The sequence below is a fragment of the Hemibagrus wyckioides genome, linkage group LG13 (genome assembly GCF_019097595.1).
Source record: "Hemibagrus wyckioides isolate EC202008001 linkage group LG13, SWU_Hwy_1.0, whole genome shotgun sequence".
Lineage (NCBI taxonomy): Eukaryota > Metazoa > Chordata > Actinopteri > Siluriformes > Bagridae > Hemibagrus > Hemibagrus wyckioides.
Window position 1 is genome coordinate 1,068,666 of NC_080722.1, and position 25,731 is coordinate 1,094,396.

The following is a 25,731-nucleotide window of genomic DNA, read 5'->3' on the forward strand; positions in this document are numbered from 1 at the left end:
ACATATAGTCTGTAAGCCACGCCCACTCACTCTGCTTTAATTTCAGAAATCATATATAATCTCAGACATGCCCTCTTTCCAAATCTAGATATCTAAGCCAAGATCACTCACATCACTCTCTCTCTCTCTCTCTCTCTCACTCTCTCTCTCCCCTCTCTCTCTGTTTATTTATTTAATTATTTATTTATTTATTTAATTTATTCTCATGTGCAGGCTGGCAATAACCATATTCCAGTCTAATGTTTCAAGCCACTCCTACTCAAACCATGTCGATTTCTGTGCATAATCTTAAAGACATCAACATATAAAGTCTATAAGCCACGCCCACATCGTGGCTTTTATTAGCCTATAGGAACAGGACATGCCTTTTTAATGATATACTTTAGGCCACGCCCACTCGTACAGTGTAACGTCACCTACACACCCACATTCCAGTCAGAGGTCTATATGTCAGGCCCACATTGTGGCTTTTATTATCCTATAGGAACAAGACATGCCCATTTAATGATAGACTTATCCCACTCATACAGTTTAACGTCACCCACACACCCACAATGCAGTCAGAAGTCTTTAAGCCACGCCCATTCCCATCACACTTATTTCCACACATGAACTCAGACTTGCTGTATAGCGTCTGTAAGCCACACCCATTTATTGTATGCCTCCAGTAGTTATTCCGTCTGTAAACCACGCCCACTAGCGCTACTTTTATTTCACACTGAAATTCCAAGTTATTGTTTTATTTTAAGCCACACCCACTCACATCAGTCTCATTTTTATATATAATCTCAACAATACGTTAATGTTACTGTAAGCCACAACCAATTACTGCTGCCCTCATTTACATATGGAAATCAAAGACACGCCCACTTTTAAATAACGAGGACTTTGACACAGATTTTAATCTTTATTTCCTCTTTATCTAATTACTCATAAATATTACATCTGCCTCAGTCATAACTTTTACTGTGTGTGTGTGTGTAATTATTGTTTTTCCTAAAGCCAAATAATACTTTATTTACAATCTGACTGCATGCTTAGGAAAATCTCTGGGCAGTGACGTCTGAGGACACACCCGGTGCGCGTGCGTGCGTGTGTGTGTGCGCGTGCAGGCAAATCAGTGGCACACACACTTCCTGCTTCAGCTTCTTTACACTCACTGTAAGTCTCTCCATGTCTTCTACTTAATTCTATTTGCTAAACGCGCGTGATTTTGATGATGAACCTGGATTTAAAGATTTATCTCGGTTTAACTCACGCGCACGAATCCCGAGATAAACACCACACACCGATCTCGTTCTAAAAGTTCTGCGTGTCTTTAATGCGGGAAGTGAGAGTTCTGGATGATTAATCATCTGTAACCTCTGTGTGTGTGTGTGCGCGCGCGCGTGCGTGCGTGCGTGTGTGTGTGTTTTATTGTGTTTTATTGTGTTTTTGATGTCTGTGTTTGTGTTTAATTTCCCGGAATTGTCTGGAGGTTATGTAATACAGTCATGTTGTAATGGGATGTTGGGTGGACACGGGTCTGACGGCAGCCATTTTACACAAAAAATCTCTTTTACACACAAACTGCGACTAAGTGAGAGTGAGGGATGATCACGCGCTATCTCGTCACACATCTCGCCTTTTTTTCACAGTAACATCTCACTTTATTATTTATCTCACGGCGATAACTACTGATTTTGCGGGTAGCGACGGGAGAATCACCTGAGGAATCGGTTCATCCCAAATGGCTCCTTTTAACAGAATCGATTCGTTACGGAATTCACTGCAGTATTTCTTCATTTGTTGTGGATTTTATCCGTGTAAACGCTTGTTAATAATTCAGTTGCACTGAAAAAGTGTAATCTGTAAAATAATGAACTAATTTGAGTCATTTGCTCCACAATCATCCGAATTCACATACAGTGAATCGAATAAAGATGCAATAGTCCAGTTTTTTATTTATTACTTATATAAATAATCTGAAATAATATGTAGAACAGGACGTAGAGTAATGGTTTAAGTCATAGCCTCAGGATAAAAGTATTATGTGTCTGATAAAAAAAAAACTTTTTAAAATCTGACTTGCGGGCCTGAGTGCTTGTTTGGGTTTGGATTTGGTAGACTGGATTTGTTTCCTGTACTACAATAGACACACAAATCTATTGACTGTTGTAGATCTTGGGGGTGGGGCTTCATGAACATGGGTGGGGATGGGGGTGGGGTTTAATGAGTTAAATAAATATCCAAAAGGATTGACCCACCTATTAACCCAGTGCACCTTTAATCACGTGAATCATAGATTAAAACACGAATCAAATGAACTGAATGATTCATAACTGGTGTAATTGAGCTGAATGAATCATATTCAGATATTTTGAATCAGATCTCTAAATCCAATCATTCACACAAACATGCAGAGTTTAAATGTTAAAAGCGTAAAGGTGACAGAATAGAGTCAGGAGTTTGTGTAGTGGAGTGTGTACACTGTTACACGATCAGAATAAAACCAGTCCATCAGGTTCAGAGAGTCTCACGGCTCGGATAATCTCCAGTAGGAAGTCAAAACCATCGTCTTTTAGAGGAATAAAGTATGAAATAATTATCCATGCATGAGGAAAAAATTCAGTAGACACACACACCACACACACACAACCCCCCCCCACACAACACCCCCCCCACACACAACACCCCCCCCCACACACACCACACACACACACACACACACAACACCCACACCCACACACACACACAACACCCACACACACACCACACACACACACCACACACACACACACACCACACACACACACAACACCCACACACACACACACAACACCCACACACACACCACACACACACACCACACACACACACAACACCCACACACACACACACAACACCCACACACACACACACCACCCACACACAACACACACACCACACACACACACCACACACACACAACACCCACACACAACACCCCCCCACACACACACAACACCCCCCCACACACACACAACACCCACACACACCCACACACACACCACCCACACACACACCACCCACACACACACACCACCCACACACACAACACCCACACACACACACAACACCCACACACACACACCACACACACACAACACCCACACACACACACAACACCCCCCCCACACACCACACACACAACACCCACCCCCACACACACAACACACACACACACACACCCACACACACACAACACCCACACACACAGACACACACACCACACACACACCACCCACACACAACACACACACACCACACACACACAACACTCACACACACACACACACCACCCACACACAACACTCACACATACACACACACAACATGTTGAGCCTGATGTTTGAGAAGGTTGTGATGTTTTTATAAACTCACAGTAGATGTAAAAGTGCAGTCACTGAACTTATCCTGACTCCTGACTCATGTAAATCAGACTCATTCAAATCAGTTTGAGCTGTATGGAGTTTCAGGGTCATCAGAGGTGGAGCTGGAACAACACACACCACTGAACATCACAACACACACCACTGAACATCACAACACACCACTGAACATCACAACACACCACTGAACATCACAACACACCACTGAACATCACAACACACCACTGAACAACACAACACACACCACTGAACATCACAACACACCACTGAACATCACAACACACCACTGAACATCACAACACACCACTGAACATCACAACACACACCACTGAACATCACAACACACCACTGAACATCACAACACACCACTGAACATCACAACACACACCACTGAACATCACAACACACACCACTGAACATCACAACACACACCACTGAACATCACAACACACCACTGAACATCACAACACACCACTGAACATCACAACACACCACTGAACATCACAACACACCACTGAACATCACAACACACCACTGAACAACACAACACACACCACTGAACATCACAACACACCACTGAACATCACAACACACCACTGAACATCACAACACACACCACTGAACATCACAACACACCACTGAACATCACAACACACACCACTGAACAACACACACCACTGAACATCACAACACACACCACTGAACAACACAACACACACCACTGAACAACACAACACACACCACTGAACATCACAACACACCACTGAACATCACAACACACACCACTGAACATCACAACACACACCACTGAACATCACAACACACCACTGAACATCACAACACACACCACTGAACATCACAACACACACCACTGAACATCACAACACACACCACTGAACATCACAACACACACCACTGAACATCACAACACACCACTGAACATCACAACACACCACTGAACATCACAACACACACCACTGAACATCACAACACACACCACTGAACATCACAACACACACCACTGAACAACACACACCACTGAACAACACACACCACTGAACATCACAACACACACCACTGAACATCACAACACACACCACTGAACATCACAACACACACCACTGAACATCACAACACACCACTGAACAACACAACACACACCACTGAACATCACAACACACACCACTGAACAACACAACACACACCACTGAACATCACAACACACACCACTGAACATCACAACACACACCACTGAACAACACAACACACACCACTGAACATCACAACACACACCACTGAACATCACAACACACCACTGAACATCACAACACACACCACTGAACAACACACACCACTGAACATCACAACACACCACTGAACATCACAACACACCACTGAACAACACAACACACACCACTGAACATCACAACACACACCACTGAACATCACAACACACACCACTGAACATCACAACACACCACTGAACATCACAACACACCACTGAACATCACAACACACCACTGAACATCACAACACACACCACTGAACATCACAACACACCACTGAACATCACAACACACCACTGAACATCACAACACACCACTGAACATCACAACACACCACTGAACAACACAACACACACCACTGAACAACACAACACACACCACTGAACATCACAACACACACCACTGAACAACACAACACACACCACTGAACATCACAACACACACCACTGAACATCACAACACACCACTGAACATCACAACACACCACTGAACATCACAACACACCACTGAACATCACAACACACCACTGAACATCACAACACACACCACTGAACATCACAACACACACCACTGAACAACACAACACACCACTGAACATCACAACACACACCACTGAACATCACAACACACACCACTGAACAACACACACCACTGAACATCACAACACACCACTGAACATCACAACACACACCACTGAACATCACAACACACACCACTGAACAACACATACCACTGAACATCACAACACACCACTGAACATCACAACACACCACTGAACATCACAACACACCACTGAACAACACAACACACACCACTGAACATCACAACACACACCACTGAACATCACAACACACACCACTGAACAACACACACCACTGAACATCACAACACACCACTGAACATCACAACACACCACTGAACATCACAACACACCACTGAACATCACAACACACCACTGAACATCACAACACACCACTGAACATCACAACACACCACTGAACAACACAACACACACCACTGAACATCACAACACACACCACTGAACATCACAACACACACCACTGAACAACACAACACACACCACTGAACATCGCAACACACCACTGAACAACACACACCACTGAACATCACAACACACCACTGAACATCACAACACACACCACTGAACAACACACACCACTGAACAACACACACCACTGAACATCACAACACACCACTGAACATCACAACACACCACTGAACATCACAACACACCACTGAACAACACAACACACCACTGAACATCACAACACACACCAGTGAACAACACAACACACACCACTGAACATCACAACACACCACTGAACATCACAACACACACCAGTGAACAACACAACACACACCACTGAACATCACAACACACCACTGAACATCACAACACACACCACTGAACAACACAACACACCAGTGAACAACACAACACACCACTGAACAACACAACACACCACTGAACATCACAACACACACCACTGAACATCACAACACACACCACTGAACAACACAACACACACCACTGAACAACACAACACACACCACTGAACAACACAACACACACCACTGAACATCACAACACACACCACTGAACATCACAACACACACCACTGAACAACACACACCACTGAACATCACAACACACACCACTGAACAACACAACACACCAGTGAACAACACAACACACACCACTGAACATCACAACACACACCACTGAACAACACAACACACACCACTGAACAACACAACACACACCACTGAACATCACAACACACACCACTGAACATCACAACACACACCACTGAACATCACAACACACACCACTGAACATCACAACACACACCACTGAACAACACATACCACTGAACATCACAACACACCACTGAACATCACAACACACCACTGAACATCACAACACACCACTGAACAACACAACACACACCACTGAACATCACAACACACACCACTGAACATCACAACACACACCACTGAACAACACACACCACTGAACATCACAACACACCACTGAACATCACAACACACCACTGAACATCACAACACACCACTGAACATCACAACACACCACTGAACATCACAACACACCACTGAACAACACAACACACACCACTGAACATCACAACACACACCACTGAACATCACAACACACACCACTGAACAACACAACACACACCACTGAACATCGCAACACACCACTGAACATCACAACACACACCACTGAACATCACAACACACACCACTGAACATCACAACACACACCACTGAACATCACAACACACACCACTGAACAACACACACCACTGAACAACACACACCACTGAACATCACAACACACCACTGAACATCACAACACACCACTGAACATCACAACACACCACTGAACATCACAACACACCACTGAACAACACAACACACCACTGAACATCACAACACACACCAGTGAACAACACAACACACACCACTGAACATCACAACACACCACTGAACATCACAACACACACCAGTGAACAACACAACACACACCACTGAACATCACAACACACCACTGAACATCACAACACACACCACTGAACAACACAACACACCAGTGAACAACACAACACACACCACTGAACATCACAACACACACCACTGAACATCACAACACACACCACTGAACATCACAACACACACCACTGAACAACACAACACACACCACTGAACAACACAACACACACCACTGAACATCACAACACACACCACTGAACATCACAACACACACCACTGAACAACACACACCACTGAACATCACAACACACACCACTGAACAACACAACACACCAGTGAACAACACAACACACACCACTGAACATCACAACACACACCACTGAACAACACAACACACACCACTGAACAACACAACACACACCACTGAACATCGCAACACACCACTGAACATCACAACACACACCACTGAACATCACAACACACACCACTGAACATCACAACACACACCACTGAACAACACACACCACTGAACAACACACACCACTGAACATCACAACACACCACTGAACATCACAACACACCACTGAACATCACAACACACCACTGAACATCACAACACACCACTGAACAACACAACACACACCACTGAACATCACAACACACACCACTGAACATCACAACACACACCACTGAACATCACAACACACCACTGAACATCACAACACACACCACTGAACATCACAACACACACCACTGAACAACACAACACACCAGTGAACAACACAACACACACCACTGAACATCACAACACACCACTGAACATCACAACACACACCACTGAACATCACAACACACACCACTGAACATCACAACACACACCACTGAACATCACAACACACACCACTGAACATCACAACACACCACTGAACATCACAACACACACCACTGAACATCACAACACACCACTGAACATCACAACACACCACTGAACATCACAACACACCACTGAACATCACAACACACACCACTGAACATCACAACACACACCACTGAACAACACAACACACACCACTGAACAACACAACACACCAGTGAACAACACAACACACCACTGAACATCACAACACACACCACTGAACATCACAACACACACCACTGAACAACACAACACACCACTGAACAACACACACCACTGAACATCACAACACACACCACTGAACATCACAACACACACCACTGAACATCACAACACACACCACTGAACATCACAACACACACCACTGAACATCACAACACACACCACTGAACATCACAACACACCACTGAACATCACAACACACACCACTGAACATCACAACACACCAGTGAACATCACAACACACACCACTGAACATCACAACACACACCACTGAACAACACAACACACACCACTGAACAACACAACACACCACTGAACAACACAACACACCACTGAACAACACAACACACCACTGAACACTAGCACACACAGGTGTGTGTATCAGACTGGATGTGTAGAGGTTTATCTGTAGATTGTTCTCAGGCAACAATCCAGAAATTTTCATATCCTAAATTTCACTGAATTTGTGTAAATTTACATAGAATGAGACTCACTGATGTGCACCTCGATCCTGTGTGTGTGTGTGTGTGTGTGTGTGTGTGTGTGTGCACGCATTTCTAATTCTGTTTTATTTTATATTGTTTACATTTTTCTCTGTTCATGACGTCAGCACTCATCATCTGTAGCTGCACCCAGTCATCTGTGTGTGTGTGTGTGTGTGGTCAGGTAGAGGTGTGTTCTTCTGTAAACATGTCAGGAGCCATGGTGTGTTGACTCAACACTGAACATTATATGGTGTTTATCTGCCTAACACACACCAGTCTGCTCAATAACAAGCCCTTTGTGTGTGTAATATTGAGAAATGTGTGTGTCCACACACACACACACAGTCAGTTTCCATCAGCCCCCTGTTCCTAACACACCGGTATGTTAATGACCGAGTCGGTCATTAACATACCTTGTGTGGAGCCGAAATCTCGGGGCAGTAAAATGTCTTCCAGTGAGATCCATTATGTGTGTTAAGTGTTTAGATAAGAAAAATGGGTGTGTCACATAATTGTGACCAGCCTAATGCCCCTATCTCTCTCTTTTTCTCTCCCTCTCCCTCTCTCTCTCTCTCTCTCTCTCTCTCTCTCAGAGCTTGCCATAATGAGTTACCCCGGATACCCTGGTTACCCGCCTCAGGGTGGTGGTGGTGGTTACCCTCCCCAGCAGCAGCAGGGTGGGTATCCTGGTTACCCCCCCCAGGCCGGTGGTTTCCCAGCAGGTGGTGGATATCCTCCACAGCAGCAGGGTGGATATCCAGGTTACCCCCCTCAGGGAGGTGGTGGTTACCCCGGATACCCTGGATTCCCTCAGGACCAGTCTGGAGGTTACCCCAACATGCCCCAAGGTAAACGGCAATGTCCATGACGATGTATTGATTGTGAAATGTGAGCAGTGATGGTGGTGATGATGATGATGATGGTGGTCATGTTTTGGTTCCAGGTGGATGGGGAGGTCAGCCTGGGTTTGGAGCTGTAAGTACCCTTGATTTTGATGATGTAGCTGTTGAAGTGCACTATGAAGGTCTCATAGCTGTGTGTTTTGTGTGCAGCCTGGAGGAGGGATGCCACAGGGGTATCCGGGAGGTCCGCCACCAGGACAGCAACCCATGCCTACTTACCCTGGAGGTGCTCCTGCCCCAAACCCCTCATTTCCTGGCATGCCTGGGTTTGGAGGACCTGGAGCTCCAGCTGGACCTGCAGGACCAGGGGCACCTGTAGCACCTGCTATTAACGTAAGATCAATAAAATCCTGGATTCTGTTTGGCCAGATACGACACTATCACTCACTATCATTATCCATCCACTTGTTTCTCCATCTTCCTGTCCTTCTATCATGTAGCTCACCCCTCTGCTACTTCTTTCCTTGTTCTCTCAGTCTCTCTGTTTGCTTCTCATCCTCTCTTTTCAAGCCTCTGTCATCCCTTTCACCTCTGCTCCATTAGTAATCCCTTCACTCATCCCTCCATCACTGAATTCTCTTGTGCACCATCATCACTTTCCTCTGTCCTCCAGCTTGCCCATCCCTCCATCATGTCAGTTTCTCTGAACATCTTCCACCTCACCAGTGATGAAGCGTTATTGTGTCGTGTGTTTATATACGCTTTAAGATTGTTGTTGTTTTGTTTTCTGCAGCGTGGATTTCGTGGCACCATAAAGGACGCCCCTGGTGCTGACCCTCTCCGAGATGTCGAGGTTCTTCGCAAGGCAATGAAGGGCTTCGGTGAGTCAGTGTCAGTATTCAGAAGTCACACCGTTTATTACTGTCTCATCTTTCAGCACTCGTGAGGAAGAGAGAGGGAGTCACTTAGCCAAGAGATTTGATTCACTGAGTCACTTAGCCAATAGATTTGATTAATTCATACTTGAAGATTAATTCCCTGGAGTTGCTTAGAAGAGCTGACTCAAAAAAATTATTCACTGAGTTACTGAGTCTAAACTCTGTCCTGAAACCTTAAAGTTAGAGCTTTAGTACTGACACTGGAGACTCTTTACACTTATCATGCATAAAAATGATTCACCTGAGTCACTTGGCCAAGAGATTTGATTCACTTATGCTTGCAGATTAATTCCCTGGAGTCGACTCTCATAAAACGATTCACTGAGTCTAAACTCTCTCCTGAAACCTTAAAGTTACAGCTTAATGCTGACACTGACACTGGAGACTCCTTCCACACATGACATGTAAAAATGATTCACTGAGTCACTTAGCCAAGAGATTTGATTCATTCATGCTTGCAGATTAATTCACTGAGTTTCTTGGAGGAGTCAACTCAAATAAAACAATTCACTGAGTCACTGAGTCTAAACTCTGTCCTGAAATCATAAAGTTACAGCTTTAGTGCTGACACTGAGACTGGAGACTCCGTCCACTTGGTACAGAAACACATCAAAGTGTACAACGTAAATCACATCTGTTTGTTTGTTTGTTTGTGTGGCAGGTTGTTGATATGTTTGTTGTTGTTTTGTAGGCACTGATGAGAACGCCATCATCGAGTTACTGGGGAATCGCTCCAATAAGCAGCGTGTGCCACTGGTTAAGGCTTACAAGACCACTTATGGCAAGGTGAGACGAAACGAGACGAGAAGCTTCTGGAAGTTCTGAGTGTGAAGAGATCATGATGTAGCTGACATTCGTTTGTCACAGCCATGTTCTTATCACTTCAGAGGATACTGTAACATTACCTGTGCATTGATCCAGATGTGCTCCAGATGTGGCTGAACAGCAGGACAGTCCACACATGTGTCTTCCTCCATCATCTAACTTATCAATTAATCGATTTTTTCGGGGTGTGAGATGTGAGACCTCTTGTCTTGTCTTGTGTCTTTTTCAGGATCTGGTCCATGATATAAAGTCGGAGATATCAGGGAACTTTGAGAATCTGGTGTTGGCCATGTTGAAGAGCCCGTCTCAGTTCGACGCTTCTGAGCTCCGCGAGGCCATATCAGTGAGTGTTCCTGAGAGGAGCAGGAACTCCCTGTGCTGAGCTACCGATGAGACAGAGCTGCATATGAGCTACAGATGAGACGTTAGAGTTACAGATGAGACGTTAGTGTTACAGACGAGACATTAGTGTGTTACAGATGAGACAGTGTGTTACAAATGAGACGTTAATGTTACAGACGAGACGGTAGTGTTACAGATGAGACATTATTGTGTTACAGATGAGACATTGTTACAGATGAGACATTATTGTTACAGATGAGATGTTAGTGTGTTACGGATGAGATGTTAGTGTGTTACGGATGAGATGTTAGTGTGTTACAGATGAGATGTTAGTGTGTTACGGATGAGATGTTAGTGTGTTACGGATGAGACGTTAGTGTGTTACGGATGAGATGTTAGTGTGTTACGGATGAGATGTTAGTGTGTTACAGATGAGACGTTAGTGTTACAGATGAGACGTTAGTGTGTTACGGATGAGATGTTAGTGTGTTACGGATGAGATGTTAGTGTGTTACAGATGAGATGTTAGTGTGTTACGGATGAGACGTTAGTGTGTTACGGATGAGATGTTAGTGTGTTACAGATGAGATGTTAGTGTGTTACGGATGAGACGTTAGTGTTACAGATGAGACGTTAGTGTGTTACGGATGAGATGTTAGTGTGTTACGGATGAGATGTTAGTGTGTTACGGATGAGACGTTAGTGTTACGGATGAGACGTTAGTGTGTTACAGATGAGATGTTAGTGTGTTACGGATGAGACGTTAGTGTTACAGATGAGACGTTAGTGTGTTACGGATGAGATGTTAGTGTGTTACGGATGAGATGTTAGTGTTACAGATGAGACGTTAGTGTGTTACGGATGAGATGTTAGTGTGTTACGGATGAGATGTTAGTGTGTTACAGATGAGACGTTAGTGTTACGGATGAGACGTTAGTGTGTTACGGATGAGATGTTAGTGTTACGGATGAGACGTTAGTGTGTTACAGATGAGACGTTAGTGTGTTACAGATGAGACGTTAGTGTTACAGATGAGATGTTAGTGTGTTACAGATGAGATGTTAGTGTGTTACGGATGAGACGTTAGTGTGTTACGGATGAGACGTTAGTGTTACGGATGAGACGTTAGTGTGTTACGGATGAGACGTTAGTGTGTTACGGATGAGACGTTAGTGTTACAGATGAGACGTTAGTGTGTTACGGATGAGATGTTAGTGTTACAGATGAGACGTTAGTGTGTTACGGATGAGATGTTAGTGTGTTACGGATGAGATGTTAGTGTTACGGATGAGATGTTAGTGTTACGGATGAGATGTTAGTGTGTTACAGATGAGATGTTAGTGTGTTACAGATGAGATGTTAGTGTTACAGATGAGACGTTAGTGTGTTACAGATGAGACGTTAGTGTTACAGATGAGATGTTAGTGTTACAGATGAGACGTTAGTGTGTTACAGATGAGACGTTAGTGTGTTACAGATGAGACGTTAGTGTTACAGATGAGATGTTAGTGTTACAGATGAGATGTTAGTCTGTTACAGATGAGATGTTAGTCTGTTACAGATGAGATGTTAGTCTGTTACAGATGAGATGTTAGTCTGTTACAGATGAGATGTTAGTGTTACAGATGAGATGTTAGTGTGTTACGGATGAGATGTTAGTGTTACAGATGAGACGTTAGTGTGTTACAGATGAGACGTTAGTGTGTTACAGATGAGACGTTAGTGTGTTACAGATGAGATGTTAGTGTTACAGATGAGACGTTAGTGTGTTACAGATGAGACGTTAGTGTGTTACAGATGAGACGTTAGTGTGTTACGGATGAGACGTTAGTGTTACGGATGAGACGTTAGTGTTACGGATGAGACGTTAGTGTGTTACGGATGAGATGTTAGTGTGTTACGGATGAGATGTTAGTGTTACGGATGAGATGTTAGTGTGTTACGGATGAGATGTTAGTGTTACAGATGAGATGTTAGTGTTACAGATGAGATGTTAGTGTGTTACGGATGAGATGTTAGTGTTACAGATGAGATGTTAGTGTGTTACAGATGAGATGTTAGTGTGTTACAGATGAGATGTTAGTGTTACAGATGAGATGTTAGTGTGTTATGGATGAGATGTTAGTGTTACAGATGAGACGTTAGTCTGTTACAGATGAGACGTTAGTGTTACAGATGAGATGTTAGTGTTACAGATGAGACGTTAGTGTGTTACAGATGAGACGTTAGTGTGTTACAGATGAGACGTTAGTGTTACAGATGAGATGTTAGTGTTACAGATGAGATGTTAGTGTTACAGATGAGATGTTAGTGTGTTACAGATGAGATGTTAGTGTGTTACAGATGAGATGTTAGTGTGTTACAGATGAGATGTTAGTGTGTTACAGATGAGATGTTAGTGTGTTACAGATGAGATGTTAGTGTGTTACAGATGAGATGTTAGTCTGTTATAGATGAGATGTTAGTCTGTTACAGATGAGATGTTAGTCTGTTATAGATGAAATGTTAGTCTGTTACAGATGAGATGTTAGTCTGTTACAGATGAGATGTTAGTCTGTTACAGATGAGACGTTAGTGTGTTACAGATGAGACGTTAGTGTTACAGATGAGACGTTAGTGTTACAGATGAGACGTTAGTGTTACAGATGAGATGTTAGTCTGTTGCAGATGAGATGTTAGTGTTACAGATGAGACGTTAGTGTGTTACAGATGAGACGTTAGTGTGTTACAGATGAGACGTTAGTGTGTTACAGATGAGACGTTAGTGTTACAGATGAGACGTTAGTGTTACAGATGAGATGTTAGTGTTACAGATGAGATGTTAGTGTGTTACAGATGAGATGTTAGTCTGTTACAGATGAGATGTTAGTCTGTTACAGATGAGATGTTAGTCTGTTACAGATGAGATGTTAGTGTTACAGATGAGATGTTAGTGTGTTACAGATGAGATGTTAGTGTGTTACAGATGAGATGTTTTTGCTTTCTGTCAGTTCTTTTATGGTGTGTGTGTGTTTTTGTTTGTGTGTGTTTGTGTGTTCAGGGTGCAGGGACAGATGAAGCATGTCTGATTGAGATTCTGTCATCTCGCTCTAACGTTGAGATTCAGGAGATTAACCGTATTTATAAAGCAGGTTAGTGCTCTCATACACACCTCCACCTGTACACACACACACATGTCCAGAATAAAGATCTGAGATACGAGTGTGTGTTTGTGTGTGTGTTCTCCAGAATACGGCAAGGCTCTGGAGGACGCCATTATCCATGACACCTCGGGTCACTTCCGCAGGCTGCTGGTTTCTCTCAGCCAGGTGAGACTCTGTTATCACTTCACAGGTATAATAAAGAGAAGTGCATGCTGGGTAATGTGGTGTCTGTGTGTGTCTCTGTAATTTAGGGGAACCGTGATGAGAGGGAGAACGTGGACATCTCTATGGCCAAGCAGGATGCTCAGGTGAGATAACACACCATGTTCATGACCATAGCAGCAGCTCTGATAATAAATAAATAATAAAAAGATTTGTTTAACAAAGTGTGTGTGTGTGTTTTAGTCACTCTACTCTGCAGGAGAGAAGAAACTTGGGACAGACGAGTCTCAGTTTAATGCCATTCTGTGTGCACGCAGCAAACCACACCTTCGACAGGGTACGTACTACACAACACTACATGCAATACACACTACACAGCACTACACTACACAGCACTGCACTACACAGCACTGCACTACACTACACAGCACTACACTACACTACACAGCACTGCACTACACAGCACTACACTACACAGCACTACACTACACTACACAGCACTACACTACACAGCACTGCACTACACAGCACTGCACTACACAGCACTGCACTACACAGCACTACACTACACAGCACTACACTACACAGCACTACAGTACACAGCACTACACAGCACTACAGTACACAGCACTACAGTACACAGCACTGCACTACACAGCACTGCACTACACAGCACTACACTACACAGCACTACACTACACAGCACTACAGTACACAGCACTACACTACACAGCACTACACTACACTACACAGCACTACACTACACAGCACTGCACTACACAGCACTGCACTACACAGCACTACACAGCACTGCACTACACTACACAGCACTACACTACACTACACAGCACTGCACTACACAGCACTACACTACACAGCACTACACTACACAGCACTACACTACACTACACAGCACTACACTACACAGCACTACACTACACAGCACTACACTGCACTACACAGCACTGCACTACACAGCACTGCACTACACAGCACTACACTACACAGCACTACACTACACAGCACTACAGTACACAGCACTACACAGCACTACAGTACACAGCACTACAGTACACAGCACTGCACTACACAGCACTGCACTACACAGCACTACACTACACAGCACTACACTACACAGCACTACAGTACACAGCACTACAGTACACAGCACTACAGTACACAGCACTGCACTACACAGCAGTACACTACACAGCACTACAGTACACAGCACTACAGTACACAGCACTGCACTACACAGCACTGCACTACACTGCACTACACAGCACTACACTACACTACACAGCACTACACTACACTACACAGCACTACACAACACTACACTACACTACACTACACAGCACTACACAACACTACACTACACTACACAGCACTAGACAGCACTACACAGCACTACACTACACAGCACTACACTGCACTACACAGCACTACACTACACAGCACTACACTACACAGCACTGCACTACACAGCACTACACTACACAGCACTACACTACACAGCACTGCACTACACAGCACTGCACTACACAGCACTACACTACACTACATAGCACTGCACTACACAGCACTGCACTACACTACACAGCACTGCACTACACAGCACTGCACTACACAGCACTGCACTACACAGCACTGCACTACACTACACAGCACTACACTACACAGCACTACACTACACTACACAGCACTACACTACACAGCACTACACTACACAGCACTACACTACACTACACAGCACTACACTACACAACACTACACAGCACTACACTACACAGCACTACACTACACTACACAGCACTACACTACACAGCACTACACTACACAGCACTACACTACACAGCACTGCACTACACAGCACTACACTACACTACACAGCACTACACTACACTACACATCACTACACTACACTACACTACACATCACTAGACTACACTACACTACACTACACAGCACTACACTACACTACACTACACAGCACTACACTACACAGCACTACACTACACTACACAGCACTACACTACACAGCACTGCACTACACAGCACTACACTACACAGCACTACACTACACAGCACTGCACTACACAGCACTGCACTACACAGCACTACAGTACACAGCACTACACAGCACTACAGTACACAGCACTACAGTACACAGCACTACAGTACACAGCACTGCACTACACAGCACTACACTACACTACACTACACAGCACTACACAACACTACACTACACTACACTACACTACACAGCACTAGACAGCACTACACTACACAGCACTACACTGCACTACACAGCACTGCACAGCACTACACTACACAGCACTGCACTACACAGCACTACACTACACAGCACTACACTACACAGCACTGCACTACATAGCACTGCACTACATAGCACTGCACTACACAGCACTGCACTACACTACACAGCACTGCACTACACAGCACTGCACTACACAGCACTGCACTACACTGCACTACACTACACAGCACTACACTACACTACACAGCACTACACTACACAGCACTGCACTACACTACACAGCACTACACTACACAGCACTACACTACACAGCACTACACTACACAACACTACACAGCACTGCACTACATAGCACTGCACTACACAGCACTGCACTACACTACACAGCACTGCACTACACAGCACTGCACTACACAGCACTGCACTACACTGCACTACACTACACAGCACTACACTACACTACACAGCACTACACTACACAGCACTGCACTACACTACACAGCACTACACTACACAGCACTACACTACACAGCACTACACTACACAACACTACACAGCACTACACTACACAACACTACACTACACTACACAGCACTACACAACACTACACTACACTACACTACACAGCACTAGACAGCACTACACAGCACTACACTACACAGCACTACACTGCACTACACAGCACTACACTACACAGCACTACACTACACAGCACTGCACTACACAGCACTACACTACACAGCACTACACTACACAGCACTGCACTACACAGCACTGCACTACACAGCACTGCACTACACAGCACTACACTACACTACATAGCACTGCACTACACAGCACTGCACTACACTACACAGCACTGCACTACACAGCACTGCACTACACAGCACTGCACTACACAGCACTGCACTACACAGCACTGCACTACACTACACAGCACTACACTACACAGCACTACACTACACTACACAGCACTACACTACACAGCACTACACTACACTACACAGCACTACACTACACAACACTACACAGCACTACACTACACAGCACTACACTACACTACACAGCACTACACTACACAGCACTACACTACACAGCACTACACTACACAGCACTGCACTACACTACACAGCACTGCACTACACAGCACTACACTACACTACACATCACTACACTACACTACACTACACATCACTAGACTACACTACACTACACAGCACTACACTACACTACACTACACAGCACTACACTACACAGCACTACACTACACTACACAGCACTACACTACACAGCACTGCACTACACAGCACTACACTACACAGCACTACACTACACAGCACTGCACTACACAGCACTGCACTACACAGCACTACAGTACACAGCACTACACAGCACTACAGTACACAGCACTACAGTACACAGCACTACAGTACACAGCACTGCACTACACAGCACTACACTACACTACACAGCACTACACTACACTACACTACACAGCACTACACAACACTACACTACACTACACTACACTACACAGCACTAGACAGCACTACACAGCACTACACTACACAGCACTACACTGCACTACACAGCACTGCACAGCACTACACTACACAGCACTGCACTACATAGCACTGCACTACACAGCACTGCACTACACTACACAGCACTGCACTACACAGCACTGCACTACACAGCACTGCACTACACTGCACTACACTACACAGCACTACACTACACTACACAGCACTACACTACACAGCACTGCACTACACTACACAGCACTACACTACACAGCACTACACTACACAGCACTACACTACACAACACTACACAGCACTACACTACACAGCACTACACTACACTACACAGCACTACACTACACAGCACTACACTACACAGCACTGCACTACACTACACAGCACTGCACTACACAGCACTACACTACACTACACAGCACTACACTACACAGCACTACACTACACTACACAGCACTACACTACACAGCACTACACTACACAGCACTACACAGCACTACACTACACAGCACTACACTACACATCACTACACTACACTACACTACACATCACTACACTACACTACACAGCACTACACTACACAGCACTACACAGCACTACACTACACTACACAGCACTACACTACACTACACAGCACTACACTACACAGCACTACACTACACAGCACTACACTACACAGCACTACACTACACTACACTACACAGCACTACACTACACTACACAGCACTACACTACACAGCACTACACTACACAGCACTACACTACACAGCACTACACTACACTACACAGCACTACACTACACAGCACTACACTACACTACACTACACAGCACTACACTACACTACACTACACTACACAGCACTGCACTACACTACACAGCACTACACTACACAGCACTGCACTACACTACACAGCACTACACTACACAGCACTACACTACACTACACTACACAGCACTACACTACACAGCACTGCACTACACTACACAGCACTACACTACACAACACTACACAGCACTACACTACACAGCACTACACTACACTACACAGCACTACACTACACTACACTACACAGCACTACACTACACTACACAGCACTACACTACACAGCACTGCACTACACTACACTACACTACACAGCACTACACTACACAGCACTACACTACACTACACTACACTACACAGCACTACACTACACAGCACTGCACTACACTACACAACACTACACAGCACTACACTACACAGCACTACACTACACTACACAGCACTACACTACACTACACTACACAGCACTACACTACACTACACAGCACTACACTACACAGCACTGCACTACACTACACTACACTACACAGCACTACACTACACAGCACTACACTACACTACACTACACTACACAGCACTACACTACACAGCACTGCACTACACTACACTACACTACACAGCACTACACTACACTACACAGCACTACACTACACAGCACTGCACTACACTACACAGCACTACACTACACAGCACTGCACTACACTACACAGCACTACACTACACAGCACTACACTACACAGCACTACACTACACAGCACTGCACTACACTACACAGCACTACACTACACTACACTACACTACACAGCACTGCACTACACTACACAGCACTACACTACACAACACTACACAGCACTACACTACACAGCACTACACTACACTACACAGCACTACACTACACAGCACTACACTACACAGCACTACACTACACTACACAGCACTACACTACACAGCACTACACTACACAGCACTACACTACACTACACTACACTACACAGCACTACACTACACAGCACTGCACTACACTACACAGCACTACACTACACAGCACTGCACTACACAGCACTACACTACACAGCACTGCACTACACTACACAGCACTACACTACACAACACTACACAGCACTACACTACACAGCACTACACTACACTACACAGCACTACACTACACAGCACTACACTACACAGCACTACACTACACAGCACTACACTACACTACACTACACAGCACTACACTACACAGCACTACACTACACTACACAGCACTACACTACACAGCACTACACTACACAGCACTACACTACACAGCACTACACTACACTACACTACACAGCACTACACTACACAGCACTACACAGCACTACACTACACTACACTACACAGCACTACACTACACAGCACTACACTACACTACACTACACTACACAGCACTATACTACACAGCACTACACAGCACTACACTACACTACACTACACTACACTACACTACACAGCACTACACTACACAGCACTACACTACACTACACTACACTACACAGCACTACACTACACAGCACTACACTACACTACACAGCACTACACTACACTACACAGCACTACACTACACCACACATCACTACACTACACTACACTACACTACACTACACAGCACTACACTACACTACACAGCACTACACTACACAGCACTACACTACACCACACATCACTACACTACACTACACTACACTACACTACACTACACCACACATCACTACACTACACAGCACTACACTACACTACACAGCACTACACTACACAGCACTACACTACACCACACATCACTACACTACACTACACTACACCACACATCACTACACTACACAGCACTACACTACACTACACAGCACTACACTACACTACACTACACTACACTACACAGCACTACACTACACTACACTACACTACACTACACTAACACTACACAGCACTACACTACACAGCACTACACTACACTACACTACACTACACAGCACTATACATCACTACACAACAGCATGCACTGATGTACAATACTACCCAACACACATGACATGCTTTAGCTACACAATAATGTACAGTAATACACAGTTATGCAACAGTACTACATTAATACACAATGCAATGTGTTATAAATATTGATTTTGTGTGTGTGTGTATGTATGTATGTGTGTGTGTGTGTGTGTGTAGTGTTTCATGAGTACCAGCAGATGTGTGGGAAGGACATTGAGAAGAGTATCTGCAGTGAGATGCACGGAGACCTGGAGAATGGCATGCTGGCAGTGGGTGTGTCCCTCATTTGCATATTCAAATATAACTGATTAGCAATTCAAATTGTGTGTGTGTGTGTGAAAGGGGTCCAGTGATGTAAAACATTCCATTTACCAGTTAAAAAAAAAAGAAAGAAAAGAAAATCAGCTGTGTGCGTGTGTGTGTGTGTGCACGTGTGCGTGTGTGTGTGTGTGCACGTGTGCGTGTGTGTGTGTGTGTTTCTTTAAATAGTTCACTTTATTTTGAGTAATGTAGTGAGTGATGTAGAGTAATACCCATAATGCACTGTGTCATTTGTAGGGAAAAGTGTTGGTCACATAACTGTGCTGGTATTTAACTTGTTTCTTTTGTGTGTGTGTGTGTGTGTGCGCGCATGTGTGCACGCGTGTTTGTGCGTGTGTGCACGCGTGTGTGCGTGTGTGCACGCATGTGTGCGTGTGTGTGTGTGCACGCGTGTGTGTGTGCACGCGTGTGTGTGCGTGTGTGCGCGTGTGTGCGTGTGTGTGTGTGCGCGTGTGTGTGTGTGTGTGTGTGTGTGTGTGTGTGTGCGCGTGTGTGTGTGTGTGTGCGTGCACGTGTGTGTTTAGTGAAGTGTATCAAGAACACGCCTGGCTACTTTGCTGAAAGACTCCACAAGGCTATGAAGGTACTTTAGTAGATTATACCTGTCTCTCTTCCACATCTGTCTATCTAAACATCTATCCATCCCTCTATCTGATCATCTGAACATCCATCCACCTGTCTATCTGATCATCTGAACATCCATCCACCTGTCTATCTGATCATCTGAACATCCATCCACCTGTCTATCTGATCATCTGAACATCCATCCACCTGTCTATCTGATCTGAACATCCATCCACCTGTCTATCTGAGCATCTGAACATCCATCCACCTGTCTGTCTGATCATCTGAACATCCATCCACCTGTCTATCTGATCTGAACATCCATCCACCTGTCTGTCTGATCATCTGAACATCCATCCACCTGTCTATCTGATCTGAACATCCATCCACCTGTCTGTCTGATCATCTGAACATCCATCCACCTGTCTATCTGATCTGAACATCCATCCACCTGTCTGTCTAATCATCTGAACATCCATCCACCTGTCTGTCTAATCATCTGAACATCCATCCACCTGTCTATCTGATCTGAACATCCATCCACCTGTCTATCTGATCATCTGAACATCCATCCACCTGTCTGTCTGATCATCTGAACATCCATCCACCTGTCTATCTGATCTGAACATCCATCCACCTGTCTGTCTGATCATCTGAACATCCATCCACCTGTCTATCTGATCTGAACATCCATCCACCTGTCTATCTGCTCATCTGAACATCCTTATACCTGTCTATCTGCTCATCTGAACATCTGTCTGTCCTTGTCTTTTCCATCTCTCTGTCTTTTTCTCTGTCTGTATGACTCACTCTCTGTCTGTCTGTCTGTCTGTCTGTAGGGGGCGGGCACTAAGGATCGTACTCTGATCCGTATCATGGTGAGTCGCTCTGAGATCGACATGTTGGACATCAGGCAGGAATATCTGCGCAGCTATGGCAAATCCCTTTACAATGACATCTCAGTGAGTACACACACACACACACACACACACACACACACACACTGTTTTTAATTGGATAGACTATTAATGTGGTGTTTGTTTGTTTGCAGGGTGACACATCTGGTGACTACAAGAAGCTGCTGCTAAAACTGTGTGGTGGAAGTGATTAAGAATGCACACACCAACACACACACACACAACACACACCCCAACACACATACACACCAACACACACACACACCCCAACACACTCCAGCACACACACACATCAATACACACACACCAACACACACACTGACACAATCATACTCACATTGGAGCTCCTTCAGCCTGCAGTGTGTGTGTGTGTGTGTGTGTGTTTATACTGCATTTATATCAGCTTGTATCCACGTAGTGAGTTATGCAGGAAGTACAATCATTATGGCCTTGTAGGATGTGTATGTGCCTTTATAAACATATAAACTACATTACATTTATACCTGTGTGTGTGTGTGTGTGTGTGTGTGTGTGTGTGTAACTAACAATCACAATAAAGTCTGATGTAGGACTATCAGTGTGTATTCATTACTTCATTACTAAACTGCTTTATACCTGTCTGTCTATCCACCTGTCTCTCTCTTCTCTGTCTGTCTATCAACCTGTCTATCTCTGTCTGTCTATGTATCCATTTTTCTGTCTGTCTTTCTATCACTCCTCTCTGTCTATTTCTCACCTGTCTTTCTGTCTGTCTCTCCACCTGTCTGTCTCTATCCACCTCATTATATTCAATCCTATACATTGAAATAATTAAAAACATTTCATCAGATAATAAAGTGATGAAAATAAACCTGAGTGGAGTGATAAACGAGTGAATGATAAACGAGTGGAGTGATAAACGAGTGGAGTGATAAACAAGTGAATGATAAACGAGTGGAGTGATAAACGAGTGAATGATAAACGAGTGAATGATAAACGAGTGGAGTAATAAACAAGTGAATGATAAACGAGTGGAGTAATAAGTGAATGATAAACGAGTGAATGATAAACGAGTGAATGATAAACGAGTGGAGTAATAAACAAGTGAATGATAAACGAGTGGAGTAATAAGTGAATGATAAACGAGTGAATGATAAACGAGTGGAGTAATAAACAAGTGAATGATAAACGAGTGGAGTAATAAACAAGTGAATGATAAACGAGTGAATGATAAACGAGTGGAGTGATAAACAAGTGAATGATAAACGAGTGGAGTGATAAACAAGTGAATGATAAACGAGTGGAGTGATAAATGAGTGAATGATAAACGAGTGGAGTGATAAACGAGTGAATGATAAACGAGTGGAGTAATAAACAAGTGAATGATAAACAAGTGGAGTAATAAACAAGTGAATGATAAACGAGTGGAGTAATAAACAAGTGAATGATAAACGAGTGGAGCGATAAACGAGTGAATGATAAACAAGTGAATGATAAACGAGTGGAGTGATAAATGAGTGAATGATAAACGAGTGAATGATAAACGAGTGGAGTGATAAATGAGTGAATGATAAACGAGTGGAGTGATAAACGAGTGAATGATAAACGAGTGAATGATAAACGAGTGGAGTGATAAACGAGTGAATGATAAACGAGTGAATGATAAACGAGTGGAGTAATAAACAAGTGAATGATAAACGAGTGGAGTGATAAACGAGTGAATGATAAACGAGTGAATGATAAACGAGTGGATGATAAACGAGTGAAGTGATAAACGAGTGAATGATAAACGAGTGAATGATAAACGAGTGAATGATAAACGAGTGAAGTGATAAACGAGTGAATGATAAACGAGTGAATGATAAACGAGTGGATGATAAACGAGTGGATGATAAATGAGTGAATGATAAACGAGTGGAGTGATAAACGAGTGAATGATAAACGAGTGAATGATAAACAAGTGGATGATAAACGAGTGAATGATAAACGAGTGAATGATAAACGAGTGGATGATAAATGAGTGAATGATAAACGAGTGAAGTGATAAACGAGTGAATGATAAACGAGTGGATGATAAACGAGTGAAGTGATAAACGAGTGGATGATAAACGAGTGAAGTGATAAACGAGTGTAATCCATTGTTCAGTCTCTCAGCCTCACTGCTCTCAAGTTTCTA

The 25,731-nt window shown here is 44.0% G+C and overlaps 1 protein-coding gene across 1 annotated transcript; it reads left to right on the forward strand.

Annotated features, from left to right (window-relative positions):
• Positions 1 to 1,010: 1,010 nt before the first annotated feature.
• On the forward strand, positions 1,011 to 24,150 carry LOC131363754 (annexin A4-like). Its single transcript, XM_058406597.1, has 15 exons — positions 1,011 to 1,161; positions 9,448 to 9,702; positions 9,798 to 9,829; positions 9,907 to 10,089; positions 10,490 to 10,577; positions 11,326 to 11,420; positions 11,689 to 11,802; positions 14,842 to 14,932; positions 15,030 to 15,109; positions 15,196 to 15,252; positions 15,350 to 15,443; positions 21,952 to 22,047; positions 22,620 to 22,678; positions 23,499 to 23,621; positions 23,711 to 24,150. The coding sequence occupies exons 2-15, from the start codon at positions 9,459 to 9,461 to the stop codon at positions 23,768 to 23,770; spliced, it is 1,416 nt and encodes a 471-aa protein (XP_058262580.1). The 5' UTR covers positions 1,011 to 1,161; positions 9,448 to 9,458; the 3' UTR covers positions 23,771 to 24,150.
• Positions 24,151 to 25,731: the final 1,581 nt, after the last annotated feature.